The sequence below is a fragment of the Schistocerca gregaria genome, chromosome 9 (assembly GCF_023897955.1).
Source record: "Schistocerca gregaria isolate iqSchGreg1 chromosome 9, iqSchGreg1.2, whole genome shotgun sequence".
NCBI lineage: Eukaryota > Metazoa > Arthropoda > Insecta > Orthoptera > Acrididae > Schistocerca > Schistocerca gregaria.
The window spans coordinates 242,660,283-242,672,872 of record NC_064928.1 but is presented as its reverse complement, the minus strand read 5'-3'; the positions used below and the strand labels follow the sequence as shown (position 1 = coordinate 242,672,872).

Below are 12,590 nucleotides of genomic sequence, written 5' to 3'. Positions count from 1 at the left end.
ACAGTGCGTCCAGTACATCACTTCCATATGAGGATGAGGCTGCAGCGACTCGAAAAGTAGTATCTAAAATCCAAATAAGCGACAGGCTGCATGTTTGCATGCAGATAAATCGGCAATCTAAATCACAGTTGCAATTCGTCATCGATAATGGATGTACTGAAATAAATCTTTTGGACAGAGCAACTTGCCTTAGTAAGCCACCTTCGAAAAAAATGTCACTCCCAGATGGGTCTGTTAGAAGCGTGGCCGTGTTGCTTCGACACATCGGACTAGGCGGGGGTCGGCCGCGGCGTGCAGGACGCGCTGCTTGAGCGGGGGCCGCCGACCGGCCGCCAAGCCAGCACTCGCTGCGCCTCATCTGAGCAAAAGAGGCAGCCTGGCGACCGATCGTCTCAGTCCTTTAGAAATGAAGGGAAATTAGACAGGAGAAGGCTGATAACTCTCAGTATCTATTAAGTAGTCGCATGATGGGCGAGTAGCGTAAATTTGCTCCGAAACAGCATTACGACAGCACGAAGAAAGGTTTAATTGGCTACGAAAGGGCTAAAAAATGTAACGATCTACAGACGATCTGTTCGGAATTCATTGTTCTGTACAACAAGAAGCACTTTGAGTCAGATATGCAGGCACGGAACACGTGATGGAATTGGCGGTGCGATTGTAAATTTTCTCAAGTCCCACGCATTATTACATCGTCAGCTGCGACAGTTTTTGATGGACCTGAACGAAGAGTACTGAGACGTTACATATTACTGCAAAATTCCGAAAAATGTTACTGTAAAGTACGTTGATTAACTCAAAGGACGTGCATGGACCAAGTTTTCGATTTGGGACACCCTGTTGTTGATTTTATGAAGGAGAAATCGGAAAGCGAAAAGAAATTAGAAGATCCAGAATGATTATATTCCTCGTAAGACAGAGAGAGTTGACTGCAGAGTGCCCTCAGTGAGACATTGCAGGGTGAGAAGGGACTTAGTTCCTATTTCATGGCGAAAGTGGATACATTTAAAAACAAAATCACCTGTGGAAGGGGCAACGTCTGTGAAGGAATACTCTCTATTTCCCTAAGCTCGTTGGCGTTAAAGAAAACCGCAATTTTGAACAATCCACAATCCATTGTCGTGGTGAAAGAATAGCTTTCTAAGCGTTTGTCGACACGATAAACTTAATTATGTTTTTGAGCTGTTTCCGAGACCGTTTATCGTTTCAGTTGTAAGCTCCCTGCCCCTCTTCTGGTGGAAGTGGTCGATGTCGATCTGCAGTGTAATTCCAGTTTGAAAGTAAAATTATTTTACGTTAAAACTGAGGAAGAGTTCTACGTTACTTTCTTTGGGAATGGTGTCTATGTATCAATAAAGATGTTGCAAACGTGACAGGCCTATCATTGTTTCGACGAACATATGTGTGTGGAAAGGCATTTTTAGATTACGAAACGAAGTCAGTCACGATAATATGACAGCCTGAGTGACGAAAATTTGCGAAACTGTGTCCTTCTGTCCGTATTCCTTAAGCGCCAAAATAATTACGTAATACACTGAAGAGCCAAAGATACTGTTACACCTGCCTAATATCCTGTAGGGCCCCCGGAAGCACGCAGAAGTGCCGCAACACGATGTGCCATGAACTCGATTAATGGCTGAAGTCGTGCTGGATGGACCTGACACCACGAATCGTGCAGGGCTGTCCATAAATCCGTAGGAGTACGAGGGGCTGGAGGTCTCTTCTGAACAGCACGTCGCAAGGCACGCCAGGTATGCTCAACAATGTTCATGTCTGGGGAGTCTGGTGGCCGGCGGAAGTGTTTCAACTCAGAAGAGTCTTCCTGGAACTACTCTGTAGCTAGTATCTAGACGTATCACTCCAAATACACATGCCTCACACTATTACAGAGCCTCCACCAGCTTGAGCAGTCTCCTATTGGCATGCAGTGTTCAGGGTTTCATGAGGTTGCCTCCATACCCGTACACGTCCATCCGCTCGATATAATTTGAAACAAGACTCGTCCGACCAGGCATCATGTCTCCAGTCATCATCCGAAAGACCACATCAATGATGTTTTGTTGAATGGTACGGACGCTGACACTTGCTGATGGCCCAGCACTGAAATATGCAGCAGTTTACGGAAGGGTTACACTTCTCTCACGTTGAACGATTCCCTTCAGTCGTCGTTGGTCCCGTTCTTGCAGAATCTCTTTCCGACCTCAATGATGTCGGAGATTTGATGTTTTGCCGTATTCCTGATATTCACGGTACACTCGTGAAATGGTCGTAATGGAAAGTCCACTCTTCATCGCTACCTCGGAGATGCTGTCTGCCATCGCTCGTGCGCCGACTGTAGCACCACGTTCAGACTGACTTAAATCTTGATTGCCTGCCATTGTAGCAGTAGTGACCGATGTAACAACTGTGCGAGTCACTTGATGTCTTATATAGGCATTACCGACCGCAGCGCCGTATTCTGTCTGTTTGAATATCTCTGTATTTGAATACGTCCGCCTGTACTAGTTTCTTTGGCGCTTCAGTGTATTTAAAAATTTGTTTTGTTCGAGATCCATGTTATTCGGAAATATAAAAGAAAGCAGCATGCCACGTGCACCGCTTTTGCAGTTTCTCCCCCACCCCCTTTCTCCTCTTCCCGCTCACAGTGCGTGGTGTGCTAGGCGGGAAGGTGAGCGGTCTGGAGACAGAGGTTGGTTGGTTTAAGAGGGGGGGGGGGGGGGGGGGGGGAGGGGGTTGAGGGACCAAACCGCTTGGTCATAGGTCCCTTCCGCGACTGTACAAATCACGTGATTTTGAGGTGAAGAAAACGTCTAACCACGTTCGGAGTGGATTTTCTTCCGGAAAGGAAGTCCTATGAAGGTTGTTCGACAGAAAGCGGAAATGTTGAAAATCTGAGGGCACAAGCCCAGGTGAATAAGGTGGACGCGGAGTGGTTTCCCAACCCAAAACCTCTATAGTTTTTTTTTTTGTTTTTTTTTTTGTCGGTGTAGCAAACTGTGGGCTGGCTTTGTCGTCGGCTGGCCGGTGACGCAGTCTTCTTGGACGTCGTTCTTGCATGGCACCTGCAAGACGTCACCACACGGTCGCTGCTCCACCACACGCCTAACGCCGTCTTCTGTGGGAGCCGCGGGGCGCCGTACGGGGAGTCGCTGCTTTGTTTGGCCTTAACCATTGCGTCGTCTTCCTCGTCAACAGCAACGATACGGGGACGATTACAATTGTTCACGAGCTAACTGATGAGGAGCACAGAGGCACCTACGGGCACTAGCAGATTTTTGACTGTTTGGCTCGGAGTGCCCGGTAGTCGTACACCCGATTTTTGAATCTTCCGCAGTGCACGATGGTGGAATGATCACACTTCATCACATTTGCCATCCGTCTAATACAATCATGTGGATAAATGCGTCTTCCTAAACGTGGAGAGTTACTAATATCAGAACGTTCCTTCTTAGAACAAGAAAGCCGATTTCTTGGCGTACTCTGTCCAATGGCATTACCTCCACAGACACGGCGCAAACGTTTCTGGGCTGCCTCCGCTGCTATCCTCCCCCCCCCCCCCCCCCTCCCCCACTGTTGAACTGGAACAGAAGGGTGTATTGGAAATGTTCCTATTTCTCCACTTGCCTCTTCAATTTATAGTACACAGAAGAATGTATTGGAAATATTCCTACGAGGGTAATCCCAAAAGTAAGTACAGAACTCCGTTTGTGTGGCAGTCGTTCACACTGTTATGAAGAGTGCTGCACGCGCTGTGTGTAACAGGCGCACGCCGCGCTCAGGCGCTCGGTGTTGGCTTGGCAGGCGTTGAGAATGGAGCTCCCGTTGGTTGTTGCCGCCAAGTTCGAACTGCGTACGGTTATTCGGTTTTTGAACGCAAAGGGCACTGCGCCGATCGCAATCCGTTTCCAGTTGAGGGAAGTGTATGGTGAGTCGTGCACGGATCTCAGAAATGTTCGGAAGTGCTGTAGAGGGTTTACAGCTAGTCGGACCCAAATTCACGACGAACAAAGGAGCGGGAGGCCGTCAATTTCTGAGGAAACAGTGTTTAAGGTTGAGCGAAGGATGCGTGAACATCGGCGGATCCCCCTGGATGATCTCTGCACGTCGGTTCCTGAGGTTTCCCGAAGCACCGCTCACAGAATTTCAACGGAAACATTGAACTACCGGAAGGTGTGCGTTAGGTGGGTGCCACGCATGCTGACTGAGGACCACATGCGGCAACGAGTTGATGCTTCCCGCGCATTTCTCCACCGTCTTGCAGCCGAACAGGACAGCTTTCTGGACTCAATTGTCAGGGGTGACGAAACCTGGGCACACCACTTTACACCTGAGACCGAGCAACAATCACGCGAGTGGCGGCAGCCTTCTTCGCAGCATGGCGGCGAGCTGGTATGACACGGGCATACGAAAACTGCCACAGCGTCTACAGAAATGGTGATTGTGTCGAAAAATAGCTAAATGTTGAAGCTGTAAACTGATGTAAATCATTGTAGAAATAAATAGGCCTATGTACGGAGCAAAATAACTGATGATGGTCGAAGTAGAGAGGATATAAAATGTAGACTGGCAATGGCAAGGAAAGCGTTTCTGAAGAAGAGAAATTTGTTAACATCGAGTATAGATTTAAGTGTCAGGAAGTCGTTTCTGAAAGTATTTGTATGGAGTGTAGCCATGTATGGAAGTGAAACATGGACGATAAAAAAGTTTGGACAAGAAGAGAACAGAAGCTTTTGAAATGTGGTGCTACAGAAGAATGCTGAAGATTAGATGGGTAGATCACGTAACTAATGAGGAGGTATTGAGTAGAATTGGGGAGAAGAGGAGTTTGTAGCACAACTTGACAAGAAGAAGGAAGCGGTTGGTAGGACATGTCCTGAGGCATCAAGGGATCACAAATTTAGCATTGGAGGGCAGCGTGGTGGGTAAAAATCGGAGAGGGAGACCAAGAGATGAATACACTAAGCAGATTCAGAAGGATGTAAGTTGCAGTAGGTACTCGGAGATGAAGAAGCTTACACAGGTTAGAGTAACATGGAGAGCTGCATCAAACCAGTCTCAGGACTGAAGACAACAACAACAATATGTGCTACTAAAAAATACTTTTGGAACTACCCTCGGATTTTTCAGCTTGGCTCTCCATTGTATAGTGTCCACAGCTCCACTAGTGACGCTACAACGCAGTCCTTGCTATGAAATTTTTCGCTTACTTAACGCATGAAACTGTTTGTATACGATGTATTGTCTAGTGTAAATGTGTATTGTAAATACTATGTTTAAATTATGTAATATTTAATACTGGCAAGTCAGGACAGATTTAGTTAACGTTGAAGTCAGAGAGATCGTTTTGTCGCGCCTCTGGGCGCGGAAGCGCGCCAGCGGGCTGTAGTAGCAGTGACGCCGTGCTCGGAGTGAGACGTACAGTCGAGTGCTGCTAGTCCCGGCTGTGTTACGTCTAACGGCTGGTGTGTGGATCTGAGTACGGCGGGGAAGTAATGGTCGGCATATCTGGAAGCACGACCGGGAAAGTTGTTATGGGTGAATGGGCACAGTGCTGAAGAAACGAGGGCTTAAATGTGAAGCGCACTGTGGGCCCAAGTCGCAACAGTAAAAGCCCGCTGCCACATTGTGTCGCTGCCGTGGACTTCCGTCGATCCACCGACAACGAGGAAGTAAGATCTACGTAATTTTCGTAGTATAAAGTTGCAGAAGGCTTGCCAGTGAATGTGCATTTCTCTGAAGTTGAACAGTTAATAAGAAGCAATTTATAATCAAAGTGTTGCAGTTACATTCCACCCGACAATAACACCAAGTAGGTTCCTTCCGATCCTTGCCTTATTGAACCGAGTGTGTCACAATATTATCAAGAGAAAATATGTTAATTATCAAATTATTTGCATAGACGGTGAAGAGTAAATATCAGTCTAGTTATCGTAGTTAATTGTTGCACTTAATAAGCTTACGCCAATCGTAGTAACTTAATAATAGACTGAAGTAATAAATTTGATTATTAAGATTTATTTCAATGCATATTCAGCTGAAGTTAGTTCAAGGATATATTATGAAACTATAAAGCTTATTCCACGTGACAATCCCCCAATTAATTATTATTATCATTCAAAACATAGTTAATCAATTATTGGCAATATATTTCATTATCGGTAGATTGAACTGTGCAAAGTACCTAATTTTAAAGACAGAATTACAGTCCATTTTTCAAAATCTCGATAGATAATTATCTGTATGTCAGCATTGCACTTATCTGACAAATTATGAACAAAATAATTATCAAAATACTTATTGAAGTTAACCATTAATGTTTAAGTGTAGTTAGATTGTTATGACATTGTTTTGTATGACTACTGAGCCTGACACAGCACTTACATAAAAGTTACCATTCCACCTGGTGCGCTACAAACAGGTAAACTTCATTTTTGACACAATTATTCAGATACTTAACAGTACTGTCGCTCATCAGTTGAGCTGGAGACAGATTTTTTAATTGCTTCTACAACTTGATCATTTCTTTCGACAAAATTTCCACATGCAAAATTTATTTCTAAATTATTCCCATTAATTCATTTACCGATCATTATTGAATGAAATTACTCATTCAATAACGATCAAGTTATAACGTCTCCTGTTTCCCGCCGGAATAATCATTATTTACTTAGGATTCGGATGCTTTATCCCGACGCGGGTCGACAATCATAATTCACGGTCATTATCAACTCGCAATTTCGTAAATCCCGGGAAGCTGGGGGGTGTTATACACTTACTATCTCCGAACGACAAAATGGCAATATGCAAACTCAAATAACAACACTGAACTACAAATACAAAATGACACTCAACAAATAATCCTGTAGTAAGCGGAACACCAACATTGTAAACAGAATCGGCACGAGCTTGTGCCCCAGCCCAGCACTCGGCTGACGGCCGCCGCACCTTGCCCCCTCTCTCACCAGATGTTGGCCGCCTCGAGCACGAAGTCGCCCCAGCCTCCCACGCTCTCACTTGATGTTGGCCACCTTGTGCACGTAGTCCCCCCAGCCTCCCCCACTCTCACCAGATGATGGCTGCCTCATGCAAGAAGTCACCCCAGCTTCCCCTGATCTCACTTGATGTTGGCCGCCTCGTGCACGTAGTCGCCTCAGGCTCCCCTCCTCTCACCGGATGTTGGCCGCCTCGTGCACATAGTCACCCCAGCCTCCCCGGCTGTAACCAGATGTTGGCCTCCTCGTGTACATAGTCGCCCCAGCTTCCCTGGCTGTCACCAGATGTTGGCCACCTCGTGCATGTAGTCACTCGAGCTTCCCCCGCTCTCACCTGATGTTGGTCACCTCATGCACGAAGTCGCCCCAGCCTCCCCTGCTCTCACTTGATGTTGGCCGCATAGTGCACCTAGTCACCCCAGCCTCCCCAGCTCACACTGGATGTCGGCTGCCTTGTGGACGTAGTCACCCCAGCCTCCCCGACTCTCACCGGATATTAGCTGCCTTATGCACATAGTCACCCCAGCTTTCCCAGCTGTCACCAGATGTTGGTCTCCTCGTGCACGTAGTCGCCCAGCTTCCCCGGCTGTCACCAGATGTTGGCCACCTCGTGCATGTAGTCGCTCCAGCCCCCCCTGCCCTCACCTGATGTTGGCCACCTCATGCACGTAGTCGCCCCAGCTTCCCCTGCTCTCACTTGATGTTGGCTGCCTCGTGCACATAGTCGCCCCAGCTTCCCCTGCCCTCACCTGATGTTGGTCACCTCATGCACGTAGTCGCCCCAGCCTCCCCGCTCTCACTAGATGTTGGCCGCCTCGTGCACGAAGTCGCCCCAGCCTCCCCGGTTCTCACTTGATGTTGGCCTCCTCGTGCATGTAGTCGCCCCAGCTTCCCCTGCCCTTACCTGATGTTGGCCACCTCGTGCACGTAGTCACCCGAGCCTCCCCCGCTCTCACCTGATGTTGGCCGCCTCGTGCACATAGTTGCCCCAGCTTCCCCCGCTCTCACCTGATGTTGGCCGCCTCGTGCACGTAGTCGCCCCAGCCGAGCAGCGGCGGCGCCGTCAGCAGCAGCGAGTATAGCCAGATGGCTGCCACCAGCATTGCGGCGCCGCGCCGCGACAGTCGGCGCGCCTGGAACGGCCTCGAGATCATCACGTAGCGCTCGAACGCCAGCACCGTCAGCGTCGCGATGCTCGAGATGCCTGCGGCACACAGGCGGTCGCGCGTCAGCAGGCGTCACAGCAGGCGTCCCGCGGGCCGGGGCAGCAGCAGAACCACACGAGAGAAACGTACACACACCGCAACACCACCACCTCTGCACATCACACATGACGGTAAGGTAAGATTCTCCGTGCACTCGCCGAGCTCAAACCCTAACGTCACACTGCCCACCATGTGACTTGAGTCGTCACACCATATCACTCCTTTCCTGTCATCCAGTGGCCAGTCTTCACTCATAACCTCACTTGTTGCTTAGCACTGACTACAGAAACGTGTGAATAAAAAGTTATCGGTTTTCCAGCCGCGTCAATTCGAATAAAATCCTCTAACTTTCGATGGCTATCTCCGCCATCGTCGTCAGGAGTTCACTGACTGCTCGGGCTGCTCCGGTTTCTCGCCTATACAGGGTGTTAGAAAAAGTTACCGCCAAACTTTCAGGAGACATTCCTCACACACAAATAAAGAAATGATGTTATGTGGACATGTGTCCGGAAACGCTTACTTTGCATGTTAGAGCTCATTCGTCAGTATGTACTGTACTTCCACGATTCACCGCCAGTTGGACCAGTTGAAGGAAGGTAATGTTGACTTCGGTGCTTGTGTTGACATGCGACTCATTGCTCTACAGTACTAGCATCAAGCACATCAGTACGTAGCATCAACAGGTTAGTGTTCATGACGAATGAGGCGCGAGCGCGTAACTCGACCCGGGCAGCCATCGGAGCTGTTGCCCATGGCAGCACCGGTGACGTCACGTGGCGCCAGGGGCAGGCGCCACGTCTGAAACTGCCGCTCCCGCGTCGCGCACCTGTCTCTGCTTTCTTTCGATGTCCAACGCCCGTCCCCAAGCACTGCTGAGTGTGTATCCCTGGTCTCTGTTGAAATTGTTGTTGTTTAAACGAATCTCGGCCGCTTCCTTTATAGCGGAGTACCAATATGTAGACGCATAGGCCAACACTTTTGTATTTTCGAACTGTATTTTATGTCCGTTTTCTAGGCAGTGCTCCGCTATGGCCGACTTGTCAAGCTCCCTTCGGCGCTTATGCTCAGTACAACGCTCCGCAACCGTGCGAATTGTCTGTCCAATGTACATGCTGCCACATTCACAGGGTACGCCATACACGCCGGACACTCGAAGAGCAATGTCGTCTTTAACATGGCGCAACATATCTCGTATCTTGGGAGCGGGCCGAAACAACTGGTCTTAGCCCATGTTACTGCAGGAACAGTATGGCAGGAATACAGTCCGTTTGGCTTCTTCTATCGATTCACCTGGTGTCTTTCGTCGGCGGCGATTGCGATCTCTCTTTTGCTGTATCCATTTTCCCCGAAAACACCTTTTAAGTTCCGCAAATCAGACTGCAGGCGGTCGTCGTCAGAGATAATCTTGGTTCTATGAATCAACGTGTTCAGACTGCAGACTGTCACCTGAAGATGCTGAAGTGCACTGGCGCCCGACCACAAGGTGATCAGACCTGTTGCTGGACTGAAGGCACGCCGCAACATGAACCACATAAAGCAAAAGAAGAAACGCAACCGCGAGGAAGATTCAGACGAGAGGACAACTTCCAACACACCCAGGCGGAAGTACGAAAGGCGTGATCCGCTCACCCTACAACACACCGGAGTACGAAGCTCCGTGAATTTGCGTATCGTAGCGTAGCACCGGCAGTCACTGAACTCCTGACTACGGTGACGGAGATGTCCCTCGAAAGCTCGAGGATTTTATTCGGACTGGCGCTGCTGGAAAACCGAGAACGTTATATTCATGTATGCCGCCGCGAGGACATACAGCAACGTGTGATTTATGGGGAGCTGCCCAACAGTTGTACACCGTTCTCCTAGACACGGTCATTGCGCTAGCTGAACTGCGGACAGTGATTCGAGACTGTTTGTGCAGCCACCGTTTGCAGGTGTCGACGGACCCCGTGTGTCAGTACATCAGCTCTGCCTGGCCTCCGCTTAGCTGCGTTTCCTGCTTCACGTTTCCACTTCACAGTCGCGTCATCCACAGCCGACCTTGGCAGCTTCAGGAGGGTCGAAACGCCCCAGTGGACTTACCATCAGTCTGGTGGCGTCCGGTGACTGTTCCGGCCGTCACCAAAATAGCCACCTCAGCGTTCTCTCACAGCATTGCCAGTTAGTGGTAATTTCAAACGTTAGAAAAAATTCCGAACGAAATATTACACACGAATATTTTTAGTCTAGAGCATGATGGAGTACTTTCTAAACGAAAATTTTGCCTGCTGCTGCGAAAAAACAAATAAAAAACTTGACGTTACAAGAAATTTCGAAGAAAAATACATCAATTTTTTATTTCAGCGTACTGACAGAACAGAATCATTTACACACTTTGACTGAAAAATATATGTTAACATTGTCAAACTTCATACATGCGTGATACATTTTTTCTGTGAAAACATAAAACTTTAACGAGATAAAAAATAAAGTACCGTAAGTGGTGCAGAACTGCTCATTAAGTGTAATGACAGGTGTTGCCATTGACAAATTTCCGTTCTGTTGGACCCCGTAAAAACTTAAACCGAAATAGTTGTTGAGAAAAGTATAAAATTAATTTTGCTAACACCAGAGACATCACTATTGCGTCGTATCACCTATGAACGAATTTTATATGTGAGGAACTCGTTGCGCGGCTGCGCTCCAGTACTTGTGTATCTGCACCGGAATGTATGTTCCGACTGTTCTCCTTAATCGTGCTTAAAATGGCTCTAAGCACTATGGGACTTAACATCTGAGGTCATCAGTCCCCTAGACTTAGAACTACTTAAACCTAACTAACCTAAGGACATCACACACATCCGTGCCCGAGGCAGGATTCGAACCTGCGACCGTAGCAGCAGCGTGGTTCCGGACTCAAGCGCCTAGAACCGCTCGGTAGCAGCGAGCCGGCTTCGCCTTAATTCGAGCGAGAATATTCTCCATGTCCAGAAACGTTTTTATTTGCAGTTCTTTTCGCCCATTCGTCAGTGGACCCATCATCCATATCTCCGATATCCACTATACGAAACTAATTGCAGGCACTCTCAGGCCACTACTTGCGTTGAAGTCGAACAAAATATATTTGGGGGTCGATTTTGTAAAACACAAGGTTCATCATAGTATACTACAAGACTATTGCCCTAAGCAGACCATAAGCGCATTGCACACAGAACTTCGTCCATGATGTTGCAATTTTTATTCATTCCATTAAAAATTTTCGTCCGTTATTACGCTTACTGAATCTAAAAGAGTGTGAGCGGACAAGTCAAAGACCAGACGTCTCTCAGCTACAATAATTATTTTTTTCGCCGAGATCACCCAGTATTTTTCTAGGCATAGGGTGCGCTCATCTGTTGTAACAGCTAAGTAAAGTTATGCGATCTAAATTTTTGTCAAAATCGTTAAATTCCTGCGTTTACTTTTGTATCCTTTCCTTAGGGAACCAACCCACATGCTCATATCTAGAGGTTCTATCAAGTTTACTGCATTGTCAATAAGGAATACAGTCGATTCTGAAACACCACAGTAATTTGTAGTCATTTTATGAACTTGCGCAAAATTTATATTGTTGTTGGTTTCTTCACTGTTGGTCAGATCAGGGAAAAGCAGTACATTTGATACTAAAATTTTACATTGTTTTCGAATGTCTTTTCGCCCTTTACACACACCGACTGGAAGAGCAGTGCATGTAGTCCGTTGCTGCTGCATTATGCTCACTGCCTGACACGTCAATGCACCGTAACAGCGTGTGCCTCCTACCAGCTGCACTGCCGACAGTCTGGCAACGATGTACGGACTGCGCGAATCACGGCAGCTAGCGGCTGTGGACTGCAGGAGCTGGCTGTGAACCCGAGATCCCTGCCTTCGTGACGGCCGCTGTGGTCCACAGGGCTAAGGGAGCCAGCTCTGCTGACCGACCCGTGTCAATGTCGCTGACTCATCCTCCACCAACAACACAACACTCTCCCCCCCCCCCCCTCACCACCTTCTGTACTGATGGGCTCCCCCCCCCCCCCCCCCCCGGCACGTCTAGTGGACAGTTCCGCATTACGCAAGGTGTATCACGTAATGAGTACGGTGCCTGTTCTATCACTCCGATCTCATACCGACATTACACGCCTTAATAGTGGCCATTACGGACCAATTAAGTGGTTTATAAGCAACCTATTAGTAAGCTGACAAGAATTTCGCAAGAGGCTGTCAGTGAGCTCGAGCCTTGCACCACAAGTGAGTACGTGCGCAGACCCGTGTGTATCCCTACACACTGGGTCGTGTCATTATTGTCAGCTCAAGTGTACAGACCACATAAAAAGTGAACTGGACTCAGTTCATGTGGAACCATCGCCTCAAGGTGCTCATTTCCCATTTTCACAAA

The 12,590-nt window shown here is 48.0% G+C and overlaps 1 protein-coding gene across 1 annotated transcript in view; it reads right to left on the bottom strand.

The window, feature by feature from the left end:
• Positions 1 to 12,590, bottom strand: part of LOC126291537 (melanopsin-like) — a 254,604-nt gene that overhangs the window by 92,687 nt on the left and 149,327 nt on the right. Inside the window, exon 5 of the mRNA XM_049985038.1 lies at positions 8,001 to 8,196. Within this exon, the coding sequence (XP_049840995.1) occupies positions 8,001 to 8,196 (196 nt within the window). The remainder of the gene's footprint in view (positions 1 to 8,000; positions 8,197 to 12,590) is intronic.